Raw genomic sequence first — 15168 nt, 5'->3', positions numbered from 1 at the left:
GGTCAATCCATCAGGAAACTATAATAATTAAAAACATATATGCACCTAATAACAGAGCACCAAAAACACATGAATCAAAACTAACAGAAATGAAGGAAGAAATGGATAATTCGACAATAATAGTTGAAGACTTCAGTATCCTACTTTCAGTAGTGGGTAGAACTAGACAGAAGGTCAACAGTAGAAGACTTGCAACACTGCATATAAACCAAGAGCGGAGGGCAGGGGCCAGCCCATTCTGAGCCTGGAAGATCACCCTGGGGCCCGTGCCCCAAAGGCAATGGGGAGCCATAAGAAATGGTTCTTAACAGGTTTTTGATAATTTCACTAGCTGCCACTTGTCAAAAAGAGTGTGGGGAGGGCCCACAGTCAGTACAGGGAAGCACACTGGGAGACCAAATTCCTGGGAGAAGTGCTAGGGGCATGGGCCCAAGAGCCAATGGTAGAGATGGAGGTGGGGGAGGGGCTGTGTGAGGAATCTAGGAGGTAAAATCCCCATCGGCACACGGGAGAGGGAGGTGGGCAGGGCAGCTCCCAGGTTACTGTCCTGTAGACCTGGGTGGAGCCATCCCTGAGATGAAGGGTTAGGTTTTGGACATTGTGAATGGGACACATCTTTGAGACAAACATTCAAGAAATGTCACGAAGGCTGCTGCTTTGATAGGTCTGGAGCCCCGAGGTGGAGACTGGAGAGCTGAGAGGCAGTGGTGCTGTGAACACAGATGAGGTCACACAGGGTAGGGTAGAAAGAAGACACGCACTTTAGAGGGGCCGACATATTGAGAGACCAGCAGAGGAGCCTGGAAAGCAGGAGAGAAATGGTGGCCAGAAGGAGGAGGAAAATGACAAGAATGTAGCATCAGGGGAGCCAAGGGGAGGCCAATAGGGGAAGCTCCTTTGGGGGTGGGGGTGGAGTTGGCTAAAGTGTGGGCAGGAGATATAGAAATGGAGACCGAATGTGAGCCAGACGTTCTAGAAATATGGCTGTGCAGGGGAGGAGGGTGTGGAGTACGGGGTTCCTCTGCCCAGCTTTCTAAGGAAAGGGAATGCAACGCAGGGCTCACCTATTTCCTGCACCCTGTACCTCAGCTTCCTCCTCTGTAGAATAGGAGGTGAGACCACCTTGGACAGGCTCCGAGCACAAAGGAGCCCTGGCCTAGTGGCAGGCCTGGAGACCGGCCCTGTCCATCCCCTCGGTCACACACCAGCTCCCCTGACCCAAACGGCTCTCACAAGGACCTTGCTGGGCTTCAATCTGCTACAGGACAGAGCTTGGTCCTTCCCTGGCCTGTCAAGGTGCTTGGTGACCATAATGCCTGTGGAATCTTATTGGCAGGCTACACTCTGAGCCCCCCCTCCCACTAAAGAATATCACTGAGCCCCCCCCACTGCCTAGGCTAGGGAATATCACTGAATCCACAGGCCGGGGGGAGGGGCTCATGCCCCCAGTGCATGGCTCTGTCCAGCAGCCTTCCGCCAACCTCACCACTGTGCGGCCAGGGGTGGTCTCTCACTCGGCCCCCACAGTCGTATACAGGCTTCAGTGACTGCCGGGGTTATTTTTATACAGCTGACTTTCCCACCAGTCTATAAAACCCCAAAGAACAGAAACTTCCATCCCCATCTTTGCGTTCCTGGTGCTAGCCCAGTATTTGTTGAATGGAGACACGCATGGCGGGAGGGACTGCCGCTGGGTACGTGGCTATGTGGATGGGCAGATGAGCAGGTTGCTGGGTGGCTGAGTGGATGAATGGACAGGCGGGTGGGGGCGTGGATGGATGGGTGAAATCAGTAGGAATGGGAATGTAGACAGCTGGATGAATAGTTGACTGCACAGACGCAGACGGAGGAGCGGGCAGACTTATGAATGAACAGACGAAAGCGTGCTGATGGATGGCACATGGGCAATCACCTGGGCCTGCCACTGCTACTCCCCACTGTGGTCTGCACAAGCCTGCGTGACTGGACCTACCGCCTGCTCCCACCTCATCCCCTTCCCTGCCTCCCGTCCCCTCCTGGCCCACCCTGTCCTAGCCACACTGGCATTATTACTTCACTTCCTAGACGTGCCAAGTTGATTTCCACCTTAGGGCCTTTGCATGGGCTGTTTCTGTAGCTATGAAGTCTCTTCCGCCTGAACTTTGCCTGACTGGCTCCTTGCTGTTCAGGGTCACGCTAAATGTCACCTACTCAGTGTGGCCCTCTGTAACCAGCCTGAATAAACAGTACCTGCTTCATCTCCATGTTAGCATCTGGTCATTTCTTTCCTCCATTCTTTCTATTTCTGTAGTGACTCCTTTGTTTGTTTAGCTTGCTCCTCAGACCCAGCAGCTGGCACTGTGCTCAGCCCATAGCACATGCTCAATAAATATCTGCTGAATCCGTGTCAGGTTCAGAGCAAAGACTCTCGCCAGACTGGGTTGGACAAGCCCGGGAGTAGCCTTCCAGCCCCACACTGAGGGGGAGGACAGAAAAGTGAGGAGACACCCAAGTCCCAGGGTCCATTCCACACCCAGCTTTGGCCCCAAGTCTTTGCTTCTAGAAACCAGAACAATAAGGGAAAGTTCCTCCGTGAAAGGAAAGAGCTTATGGAGCCAAATGTGAAACGTAGAGTGGGGTTGATAAGGCCAGGGAAAGGGGGGCTGGACTCAGCTGTTTAAAAAAAATCTGAAAAACTTTTTTAATAAACCCTACAAGTCTATCTCCTTCCTTCTTTATCAACGACACGATTTATTGACCGGGGAGGCCATATTGACTAAATAAATCTTGATAATGACCAAGGCAGCAATCAATACCTGCTTATTATCAGCCCAGACTGAGAATTCCATCTTGTGGAACGAAGGCCCGACGACAGGGAGCGCCACGTGGCTCCAGACTCCAGCGGGTGGGCTGGGATGGATGGATGGCTGGGTGGCGCTCGTTTTCCAAACCAGGAGATGGGAATCTTTCTGTGTTATTAATTAACACGTTCTCCATGCCTCTCGGGCTTGTGGGCCTGGACTCATTTCCATGAGTTGACAGTGGCAAGGTGTTTTAAGAGGTTTAAAAAACATATTAAAGGGGAAAAAATACATGCAGAGTGACTACTTATTGAGGAGCCCTTGTGGGGTAGGAACTGGAGGGAGAGGCACCTCTGGGAGAGGCACCTCTGGCCACTAGTGGGTCAAGAGCAGGGACGTGGGTGGCCAAGAGACCTGGGTACTGGGTTTTAGTCCGGGCTCTGCTGCTTGCCGGCAGTGTGGCCTTAGACTTAACCTTCGGTGCCTCACTCTGCACAGCAGTAAAATGGGTTAGTGGTGGTGTTCCCTGCCTGTGGGTTGTGAAAATTCAACGAGACAGTATTTGTTAAGGGCTTTGAACACTCTCTGGCGTGCAATAAAGGTTCCATAGCTATTTGTTAAAGAGCTGCCAGGCCTCACGATGCCAAGAGCTTCCCTCTTACCCTCCAAAGCCTGCAAAGGCCAGGCCTGGCCTTGCTAAGGCCAGCCAAGTGGCATCCGGAGAGGTCTGGCCGCCTGTTCCGTGATTCTCAGCAAAGAGCTGGTCCACCTGGCCACTGGCCCCTGGCTCTGGGTGGGACTCTGGCACTTGCTAAGGAAGACCCATGTTTAGATTCCTGTGTTTGTGGGGTGCAACAGAGGTCCCCACACCTGGCTGGAGTTCAGCGGAGCTTCTCTTATCTGGTACTTGAGCAGCCAGTGCTACTAACAAATCTCCAGGCTCCACGCAGATTTGAGCATTTCTGAGATGACAGGTGAGGCCCAGGAGGTGGATGACAAACAACAATGCTGATGATGGCAATGATAATAAAAGTAGTAACAGCCGCTCCTGTTTACTGGGAATGACTGGTTCTAGGCCCTGTGATAAGGGCTTTCCATGCTTCACCCCAGCAAACCCTTACAATCTCCCTATGAGGTAAAGGCTACATTTAATACCCACTTTACAGATGAGCAAACTGAGACTTTGAAAAGTCTAGTGAGTTGCCCAAGGCCTCCCAGTTAGGCAGCAGCACGACCACAGTCCAAAGTAAGGTCTAACTGCTCCAAGTCCTGCTCAAAATCATTTCAGGTGCTGCTCCCAGGGCAACTAAAATTCAACAGGAAATACCTTCACGTGTTAATAATAATAATAATAAAGTTATTATTGACATATAAAGATGTTATTACTGTTGATAATAACAGTCGCCATTTAAGAGAAGGAGTACAATGTGCCCAGCCTTAGGCTGTGTCTGCATTGGGCTGTCACTCTTTACTTCTCATATCCTTGAAGAGAAGTCCTTTGATCTCCAAACAATTATAAAATAGAGGCTTTATAAGGGCAGGGACTTGTCTGTTTTGCTCACTGCTGCACCGACACCTCACGCAGCACCTGGCACATAGCAGGTGCTGAATAATGGTCATTTAATGAACGAATGAGTGACCTGTTTCAATAACCAGGGAAACCCCATTTGAGACAGAAAAACTGAAGCCTGGACAGGGTCCTTCCGCCACGAGGAAAGGGGAGACTGCAATTCTGTTGTTCCATCCTACTACAAACTAGTGTTCCCAGGGGACGCTGAGAAGGAAAGCCCCTCAACTCTGGGGTCACTGTCCAGAGACTTTTATCCCTTTACAGGCTGCTCGGCTGACCCAGGGGCCCATGAACCAGGCATCAGGAGAAGAATGTCATCTGAGTCCAAAACCCTTAACTGGCTGTCTTGTGTTCCCCACAACAGCGGTCCCACAGGCTGCAGGGACCTGCTTTGAGTCTCTGTAACTGAGGCCACTAAACCATCGCTTAATGGCCCACAGCCTGCCGGCAATTAATTAATGGATTTATTAATTAGGATGGGAGCCACCTCCCAGGCTGGAATTGGGGTCACCAATTTCTAAAGCGAGACTGACAGAGCTAAAGATAAACCCTCATCTGCCATGGGCCTGAAGCTGGAACCCAATTCCCAGGTGTGGAGTAAGGGGCTTTCAAGAGCCAATGATGATTGAAGCAGCTGGGGGTGTGGGCGGAGCTGAGTCCCCCAGGGCCACTCCCACAAGGCGGAGTAAAGGCAGCTGCCCTCACCTCACCCTTCCTGCAGCATTCATCTACTCCATCATTCAAATGCTTTTTTTGAGAACTTATTAAGTCCTTGCCTTCCCCAAAGAGAGAGGTAGATAGTAAACAAATGAACAAGTAAATATGCATTATCCCATCAGGTAAAGCAAGGTAAGGAGATACAGGCAGAGTATTTTGGAAAGAGAGGTTAAGAAGGACCTCTCTGAAGAGATGATATTTAAGCAAAGGACCGAATAAGAAAACTATGGAGATATCTGGGAAAGAGTTTCCCAGGTAGAGGAAACAGCAAGTGCAAAGGCCCTGAGGTTCAAACATGCTTAGCGTGTTCAAGGAACAGTGAAGAGGCCAGACTGGCTTGAACAAAGACGGGGAGAGTGACAGGAGATAAAAGCAAGAAATAATACGGAGAATGATAAAGGGAAGGAGGGACCTCATCACCCCGGCTTATGGGCCAAGTAAGAACAGGCAACCAGGAAGAGGCAATGCTGAGAATGACAGCTCCTCAGCCTCCCAATAAGACAGCAGGTACCTACACTGAGCGCTTCCTATGCACTGGGTGCCTTAGGTAGACGTCCAAGTCTCAATTCATCTTTCCTACAGGAGAGTGTGGTCCTCTGAGAAGCAGACACAAAAGCGGGATTAAAAGGCAAAAAGACACTGGAGTTAATACCTACGCCTGTGGGAGGGAGCCAGAGTAAGCAGAGAGGGAAGGAAGAAAGGAAGGTAAGTGGGTAGGTTGGTGGACGCGTCCTAGGTTGCTGAGGAGTCCAGAGCCAGCAGGGAAGTCCCGTGTATCCCAGGAACAACAGGTCTGCTTTAGACCTACACTCATCTCCGAGAGCAGCATCTGGGGCCACTGGCCAATCATACTCCCTGTAGTCAGAGATCTGCAAGGCACATTCTAATGGCCACCATCGGGAGGTACCATTACTATACCCACCTTACAGATGAGAAAACCAAGTCTCAGAAAGGGGAAATTACTTGCCCAAGGACATGCAGCCAGGAAGGAGCAGAACTGGGATTTGAACCCTGGCTGCCCTGTGCATGATCATGAGATAGAAACAGGAAATGGGCAGAAGGCAACAGATCAAGAGTAGGGCTGAATATCCTGTTGAAAAATCAAAGTGATACTGAAGGCTTTTACTGTATTTGACGGTTTACAAAGTGTCCACTGAGAGAGCATTCACTCCAATCCATACACATGCTAAACAACCTTTTTTTATGCTCCATCCTTACTCCAAATTGACAGATGGTAAGAGGGAAGATGGGGCGGGTCCAACAGCCCGCTCAGAATCTGCCTTCCCTCAGTTCCTTGCACGTACTGTTCTTTCACCCACCTCAGGGCCTTAGCACATGCTATTCCCTCTGCTGGGATGCTTTTTCCTGACCTTGTCCTTGAGATCTCAGCTGAAGGGTCATTTCTTCCAGGCAGAATCAAAGAATCTAATCCCAGCTTATGACTACACACCTGTCTCTCCCATTGTCTGTGGGCATCCACTCCCCCATTGTCTGTGGGCTCCGTAAGCACTGGCACTTTGCTTCCTCATTCTCCATATCTCTAAAATATAATTGCTAGTTATAATACTTCTGCTATATATTATTCATTATTATTTATATAACCATTAGTTATAAATATTATTTTTAAAATAATACAAAATTATTAGTTATAAATATTATACTGTGAATGGTGAATATACGTTTCCAGAGTGAAGGGCGATAGCAATTATTATTATTTACATTATACAGCATTTCTATGTCCTGGGCACAGATCTCAGCCTTTCACATGCATTAACTCACTTAATCCTCACAACAATCCTTAAGGAGGTGATACTACTATTATCCTCATTTTACATATGAGAAAACCAAGGCTCAGAGAGCTTAAGTGACTTGCCCAAAGTCACACAGCTGGTAAGTAGCAGAGCTGGGACTTGAACGCAGGCCACCTTGCTCCAGAGTCTACACTAAATTTCCTTATGAGTAGGAGGGTGCAGGGCTTGATTCTGTGGCCCACACTACACCCCGTCAGATACGTGTACTCACCAGCACACATAACGGACGACAGGCACCCCAAATAGGTATCCCCAGCAGAGTGGCCTCTGAGTGACTGCTCTGGTCAGGGAAAGCTGCCCCCAAACGGCTGCCCTCATGACCCCTGTGGTCTCCCAGTCTGCAGCACCCACGCTCCAAACAGCCGGCTGCACAAGTCAATCGACCGTAATGGTTCCCGGGGAGCCATTTACCCCGTCCAGTTTGAGCGACGGCGGTTCGGAGAGTCTTAAGCACTGCTCGGCTCCGGGCGTCTCGGGCAGACAACCAGCTCGGGCCAAAGAGGCCAAAGGATTGATTTTTTTCTTTCCTTCTTTCTTTCTTTTTAATGACAAATGCGCATCCTGGAATTGCTATTTCATTTGGCTGAACTGAAGGATGGCAGAGGCTGGCAGTAGAAAGGGGCAGTGAAGAGATTGGGGAAAAAAGAGGAGGCAATCACAGGCCCCCCTGGGGGTGACAGAGCCACTGAGGAGAGGCAGAGACAGCAGGCTCTGGCCGTCTAATTCATGTCTTCATGGAGCTGGCCAAAGGCCTTTTTCTCTGGCAATGCAGCCTCTTCTGACCCTTGGCACTTGGAGGAAGGCAGCCAGTGGCCTTGACAGCTACCCTCCTCGTGACCTGGCTCGTGACCCCCTACAGCTGGCCTGGCCCACTGTGGACCCTCAACGAATCCAGACTGACACATCTGTGGGCCAGACATAGCTTCCAGTCTGTAACCTGTGTGATCTGAGTTCCCAAAATATAAGGCGTTACACATATTATTAGTAATGTATTAAATAGTAAGCCCTCAATGGAGTAAGAGAGGAGGGGCTGCTCTTTACTTGGTGTTCTCTCTCTCTAAAAATACCAACCACAACAAGAAGAAGTAAGGAACTTACAGAACAGTAACTGTGTGCCTGGCACTGTGCTAAGGAAGCACTTTTATGTTCAGAGTGTTTTAATCTTCAAGAACCTAAAAGGTGGAGACTATTATTAGTCCATTTAAAGACAGGAAAAAAAGCGAGGCTCAGAGAGGTTAAGTGACCCATCCAAAGTCACACAGCTAATAGGTGACAGCCAGGATTGGAAGCGGGCTCCTGGTACTTCCCTCTTAAGGGAAGAGGAAAGAACAAGTTTCTGGAATTAAGTTTGATCCACCTTAACACTGTAACTGAAAAGTGAAAAACCAGCCATGCCACAGCCTATATGACAGCCATCACATAGACCAGTAGACCAGGGTCAACAAAACATGGCCCTCAGGCCAAATCTGGCCTTCTATTTTCAAAATAAAGTTTTACTGGAATACAGCCACCATACCTGTTCATTCTTACTGTCCATGGCTATTTTCATGCGATAGTGGCAGAATGGACTACTTCCAACAGAGACCAGATAGCCCCCAAAGCCTAAAGTATTAAGTTGGCTTAAAAGTAATTGCTGTTTAAAAGGTTAAAAATAATTGCAAAAACCGCAATTACTTTTGCACCAACCTATTATGACTCTTCACAGAAGCAGTTTGCCACCGGTGCTGGTAGATGGAGACGGTTTCCTAGAGTGTCTAGAGAGATGCCACACACTGAGGTTATGAAGTCAACACCCTGTGGAAAACACTGTCCTTAGTGATAACGAAGCATATTTGCATATTAAAGGGGCAAAGGGGTTGTGGATGCTTCTTTAGCCTTCTTTAAGCTGAGTAGTCTTGATATTTATGCTGAGATTGAATGAAATGAAGGAGCCAGCATGGGAAGTTCTGGAGGAAAAGAGTCCCAGAGAGAGAGGGAACTGCAAGTGCAAAGGCCCTGGGGTAGGAATGTGCTCGCTGTTTGCGAGACAAAAAGGCCACTGTGACCAGACCAGAGGGAGTAGAAGAGAGGCTGGAGATGAAGCCAGAGAGATGACGGGGGCAGGTCACGTGGACCCTTGCAATCAGAGGATAGGACTTCAGATTTTAATCTCAGCATGACAGGAATATACTGTCTATATCTTATAAAACACTAAAACCATTTTGGGCAACAGCTTATCAAGGCTTAGAAACCAAATAACTCCATCCTAGACATAATTTCTTGTCTCAAAAATTTGCTTAAAAGGTCAACAGCACCCCACCACCACCATCACCACGGGCCCCAAGGTCATTAGAAGGCCATACATGTAACTAGCACACAAACTATGTCAGCACCTTTACAATAACTCGGTTGGGCAGACCAGACGGGTACAGCCGGCCTGTGTGATGAATTAAGAAACTAGAGACTTAGGATGTTGGGTGATTCCCCCAGGAGTGCTAGAGGCACCCAGACTACAGGTCTTGGGGCCCTGGCCCTCTCCCAACTACCTCCACCTTCCCTGACACCTGTGATATGAGCCACTGTCATAAATAAAGAGCACCCCCCTGGAGAGAAAAATCAAACAGAAATTGGACCCTGAATTCCAAAGCTCGGGACAAGGACAGGCCATCACCCCAGTTACCGTCCCAACCTCTGCCAGGTTCGGTCTCTGAATTAGATAACCAAGAAGCTGCCGGAAATTCAGCCCTTTCAGAAAGCAGCAGAGAAAACCACTTTCTGGACAGCCACATCTACCAAATTTAGCACCAGCCAAGGTGCTCACATTTGAAATCCCATCTGCTGGAAGAAAGGTTACCACAACAGAATGTCAAGTTCGAAGATAGAATCCTTTTTGTAACAGAGAGTTTAAAAGAAGACGAGGAGAAAGAAAGGAAGAAAGAAAAGGAAGAATAAAAGAAAAGAAAGAAAAATCACCACCACCATCAGAAAAGCTGTTCCCTCTGGTCAAAATAGCATTTGAAATAACCCACCAAGACGCTCATCTGCTTCTTTTGTCTCGTCCATGGTTCCTCGATTTTCTACAGTGAATTCAGGTATTAATAAAAGAAACTTCAAGACCTCCAACAGCAAAGGCGGTCAGGGAGGAGACACTGCTCACTTTTCTTTTAGCACTCAAAGAGAGAGCCCATCTTTGGGAAGCAATTTCAGCTAAGTTGAGAAACCAGAATTTTCGGATGCCCAGAAAAGACTGGTAGGTTCTTTAAATAAATTCTCAACACCTGTTTCTATCTCCTTCTGCAGAAAAGGCCCACAGGGCATGGGTTCTGATGGAGAGGCAGATGGAATGGGGTCACCTACCGGCTGGACATGTAAGAGTCTAAAGGACTTGCCAATGCTTAGCTGCTGCTAGAAATGCTCCCTCATGCGGTGTCCCCCACATCTCTTTGTCCCCCCCCTCTGACCCTCCCAGAGCCCCGCCTAATGCCAAACCCGTCTCATGGGCCTGGGCTCCGCCAAACCCGGTCTGCTCATGCTCCCCGGCCCAGCAGTGATTCTATTATGGCGAAGTTTTCAAAGTTAGGATTCCGCCAACAGGGCTGATAGCTTATTTACTGCTGTCATCTATAGAAAGAGGAATTTTGACACATTGTTAAATGATAGCACATTTAGATAAGTCAAGCTGTCAGAGGCTCTAATGGATGTCTAAACTCTCTGTGGCTGATATGTAAAATTTATGCACTTCAGAATATCATAAGGTTATAATATTTTAATCACATCCACGCTCTTTTCTAAACTTTGAGCAGGGAAAAACATTCCATCAAGCCCTATCTCCCGTGCGCCAAGAAACCGAGCCTTCCCAGAAGTTTCTCCCAACTTCTTACAAAAGTCCAGCCTCTCCAGCTCACACTGTCAATCTCCCTCCCTACATGGTCACACCTCGAGCAGAATTTGCCTCTTCCTCCAAAATTCACACTATGTGGTCCGTCCAGCCAACCTCTTTCCTCCCAAGAAGCACATACGTGCATTTGGACTGGGCGCCCTCATTTCGACTGGGTGCCCTCAACCCTTGTTAGCTTGATGAACCCTCTTCGAGGGAAAGGAAAAAGACTGGACTCGGAGCATCATAAAAAAGGTGGCAAAGTAAAGCAGAAAAAGAAAATCATAAAGGTATGAATCCAGTTACGATGATTATACTCAGAAAAGCCATAAAAAAATACTGCATTGGTAATGTTCACCATAAAGCCATCTTATAACCAAATGAAATATGTTCAGCATTATCTTTGGGATGGAATTTTATTTCTTCTCGTTTCCTGGACTGCTAGCAGCAGAGTAAAAAAAAGTAAAGCGGGGAGCCGTTTCAGGGGTCCTGGAAGAGGGTACCACATGTCAGAGTATCTTCACCATCAGCCCACAGCCATTGAGACTGTTGACTGATTTCCACCCTAGGAAAACAGCCCTGTGTGTTCGGAGACAGCACTGGAAGGAATAATAACTGGACTGCTTCCATATTTGAAAAATATATACTTCCGGAGAGCTGTACGCTGGGCTGGTACAAGGTCACCTTTCTTGCCAGGATCCGGTGGCGTCAGCAGCGTGTTCTGGCCCGGGGACACGGGCTCCCTTCGCTGCCTTGGCCACTTTAACACTCAGCAACCAGGCTGCGTGAAACCACTCAACTTGAACAATCAAGAACTGAAGCCACACACCTCCTCACACTCACAGGCAGATGGGCTGCGTGACAAGTGGGCCCAAAGCTTTCGGCCTGTGCAGGGCGTGGGGTGGGAGCCCGTTTTCTCCTACCCAGATCTCAGAATGAGCCGGCAGAAGTATTCTTTTCTGCTTATCTCTCCTATAAGAGGAAAGTGGGAAGGGGAAAAAATGAAAATAAAAGTGTGGCACAGTCGTCATTAGCATTATGCACAAGAGACGATCCTGGGCGAAAGCTCTTAGGCTCCCAATCCGTTTCCCAGAGAAATGCCATCAGTGAGAACATGAGGAGAAGCTGCAGCAGGCCTGTTGGACAGGGGAACAACTGAACGTTACAGGATGAGGGCGGGGACCGTGGCAGATGTGAGGGCCTAAAGGTTTGCACGCAGCCACGGCTGCCACGTTTATTTCTCTGCTGTCTAGAAGTGTACAGCCATTCAAACTCCCACAGGGCCCCCTCCCCACTTAATAGCCATGTAAATGAGCTTACCCCCTTTCCCTAGAGCCTTCTCCTTTTGTGTCAGACACACCAGCCATTGTCTTAATGAACACACAGCCCCCCCACCCCATGTATACACCCTGTGGGGGAAGAAGTCTTGGCCCCAGGTCCCCATCACCTGAACAAGACTCAACCCAGCCACCTTCATCCTTTCCGGTTCAAATTTGCTTTTCCACCTCAGAATCTTCTAAAACCCTAACAAAGGTTCCCAGATCAATGGGAGTCCAACTGGAATCAAGATTTGGGTGGCCTCGACAGCTCTACAAAAGACCCCTGAGCTGGAGAAGGAAGAGAGTGAGGTTCAACACCCCTCCCCCCCAGCTCAGAAATCAGGCCCTGGGAACCGCTCCCACCCCTCAGCACCCAGCCCCAGCCCACCCAGCCCACGCCACCCTCCCTGCTTCAGGCCAAGCTCCCCGGATTGAAAACGAGTTATCTAATGAAAATTGTGTTAACTGACATTCCGGCCAACCGGGAGCAAATACCAGCGCTGTAAATCTCGCCGCAGAAATTTTCTCCAGCCCAGAATAACAATAGGACCTTGCAAAGGGCTTTCACCAGCCCTTCTGGTTCCTCTCCTCTTGTCTGCCACGTTCTTGTCATTCCTTATGTTACAGAACATCAATCATAAATAAAGACGCTGTCCCCCAGCCATGCCCGGGTCTCATTTACAAACATTAGCAGGGAATACGATTACCATTGGCCTTCGTGCCAAGCTCAATGTGGCTGCCCAACACTCTCTCTCTCTCTCTCTCTCTCTCTCTCTCTCTCTCTCTCTCACATACACACACACCACTCTTTCAGAAAGGCCACTTTAGCATCATTTAAACCAGCAAGCACAGCTCACAGCCCTGTCCAGCTCAGCTGACCACCAAACTGTAGCCCCAACTCGAGTGAGAACCTGGAATTGCAAGGCACTCAGTTATTAACTGCATGCCTGAGTGCCCCGATTTTCTCTCCAGCTCAATGGCTTTGGAGGAGGGGGGGAGTGGGGAGCGGGGGGGTTAGGAAGGAGGGGGGCTGGGAAGTGGTCAGGAGGAGGGGAGTACTTATCAGAAGAAACTTAACGAGATTTGCATGCGGATTTTTTTAAGTGGATCCCTTTTTATCTCCAGGCTGATGCTCTGGCTTCTTCCAAGAATGTCAAGGCCACGGCAGGATGCTCTAACAGCCCGGTTACCAGCGCCACTTCCCTGCCTTGTTCCCACTGTGCCTGTCCAGACTTTGCAAGACTCCAGGGTTTAGGAGGCTTGTCAGGAGCCTCCTGGGGCACCCGGGAAGGAACAGAGGCTAGAGCTGTGCTTGTCCAGCGAGCAGTTTTCTGAGATTCCACCCCCAGGCCCGCTTCCTAAGGGGTCAACAGAGAACACCCCCAAATCTGGGGGAGACTCCTAGAGAAAGGTGGAATGGGGATTAAGTGCTGGGCTTTGGAAGGGAGTCACGCTAAAGAAAGAGAAGGAAAAAGGAAAAAGAAAGGGAGAGTGGAGAGAGGAGAAAAGCGGGGAGTGGCGGGGAGGAAAAACAGGAGGCAGAAGACGGCGAGGGAATCTGCCATTTAAAAGTTCCCTAGGGCCCGAGAGCCAGGAGTCACCTGCTCTGCAGCGCTCCCTGCTCTCCACGGCCCCCAAGGCAGGAGCGCAAACTTGCGCGCGCCCCGGGCCCATCTCCACCGCCCGTCCCCATTTAGACTTAGAAAAGGGGGAAAGACAAGAATCAAAGACGAACCCCGAGAACCCGGCCCGAGGAGAGATCTGCCGGCGCAGGCAGCCAGTCCGGCGACGGTGGCTACGGCGGCTGGGACAGCAGCAGCCCCCGGGAGGCGGCGCGTCCGGGCTGCGCAGCTAGGCTGGTGGCCGCGGCGGAGGTGCCGGCGGGCGGCGGGGCGCGGAGCCGCCTCCTCCCCAACCCTGGCTGCCTCCTCCTCTCTCCTCCTCCCCCCTCCCTCCCTCGCCCCAGCCCCAGCCGGGCGCGGACAGGCACGCGGCGCGCTCCGCGGCCTCCTCCAGCGCCGCGAAGTTGGGAGGCGCGCAAAGTGCGTCGCGAGGGGGGCTGCCGGGGGTCCCACCGGCAGCCCCCTGCCCAGGACCACAGCCTCTACCTTCCCCTCGCCTCGCTCGGCCGCTAGCCAGCCGGCTCGCTCCCCGGGCCGAGGGCTCACTAGCGCTTCTCCATGGTCGCGGCAGCTAATCGATGATTGAACCGAACAAAGAGCAGCGGCGAGATCAATTCCTAATACCTATCGATGGGCAGCGGGCAGGCGAGCCCAGGCGAGCCCCAGCAGCCGCCGCCCGCCGCCCCGGGGCGCCCGCCGGCCCTCCCGGGGACCTCCCCAATGCGCCCAGGGCGCGCCCGAGTGCTCCCCACGGCCGCGCGGCCGGCGCTACCCGCACTAACCTGGAGTCGCCGTAGATCAAATCGCTTCCAATATTGAAACATCGATCCCACATTGGCGGCCATCTTGGGGGCTATTCGAGACGCACACACACAAGAGTTTGGCTTTTCTCAATGGCTGCACTCAATATCCGGGCTGGACTCCCCCCAGCCCCCGGGCCGCCGCCGGCCGCCCGGGCTCTGCGTGCCACCGCCCGGGGCCCCTCGGGCGCCCTCCGGCCTCCTGCCACCCGCTGCCCCTCGGCGCCGCCGCGCCGCCGCCACCGCCGCCGGGCCCGGGAGCCGTGCGCCCCCCCGACCCCCGGAGGGCGCGGGCGGAGCGCGCCGGGCGGGGAGCTCGGCGCCTGCCCGGGGGAGGCGGACAGGGATGGGGTGGGAGGGGAGGGGTGGGGGGGAGGCAGCCTCTCCGAGAGGCGCCGGCGCCGCAGCTGCCCTGCTTGCAGCCGGCTCCCGGGCCCGCGGAGCGCTCGCTGCATCTCCCCCCCAAGTCCGGGGTCGGTGTGCCGCGCGATTGCACTTGACTTTGGCTTTTTGCAAACTTATCAATACTGACGTAACGTGCTGATCGATGCAGAGGGAAGTTTGGGGGGGGGGCGCTGCGGGAGGCCAGCGCGCGGGGCGCCTACCCTCCTCCCCGCACCTGTCTGTCCCCCACCCCCTGCATTGCATACTCAAAAAAAAAAAAGTTAATAGTTTGCAATGCATTTTTTTCTT

The 15168-nt window shown here is 51.3% G+C and overlaps 1 protein-coding gene across 3 annotated transcripts in view; it reads right to left on the bottom strand.

Annotated features, from left to right (window-relative positions):
- CUX2 (cut like homeobox 2) overlaps positions 1–14611 on the bottom strand; it is a 233195-nt gene extending 218584 nt beyond the window's left edge. For all 3 annotated transcript variants that reach the window (XM_033098369.1, XM_033098370.1, XM_033098371.1), the window contains exon 1: positions 14458–14611. In XM_033098369.1, the coding sequence (XP_032954260.1) occupies positions 14458–14520 (63 nt within the window). In that variant the 5' untranslated portion in view covers positions 14521–14611. The remainder of the gene's footprint in view (positions 1–14457) is intronic.
- Between the last annotated feature and the right edge of the window lie 557 nt (positions 14612–15168).

The sequence above is a fragment of the Rhinolophus ferrumequinum genome, chromosome 25 (assembly GCF_004115265.2).
Source record: "Rhinolophus ferrumequinum isolate MPI-CBG mRhiFer1 chromosome 25, mRhiFer1_v1.p, whole genome shotgun sequence".
In the NCBI taxonomy this organism is placed as follows: Eukaryota; Metazoa; Chordata; class Mammalia; order Chiroptera; family Rhinolophidae; genus Rhinolophus; species Rhinolophus ferrumequinum.
Note: the sequence above shows the minus strand (reverse complement) of the source record. Positions and strands in the feature narration are given on the sequence as shown.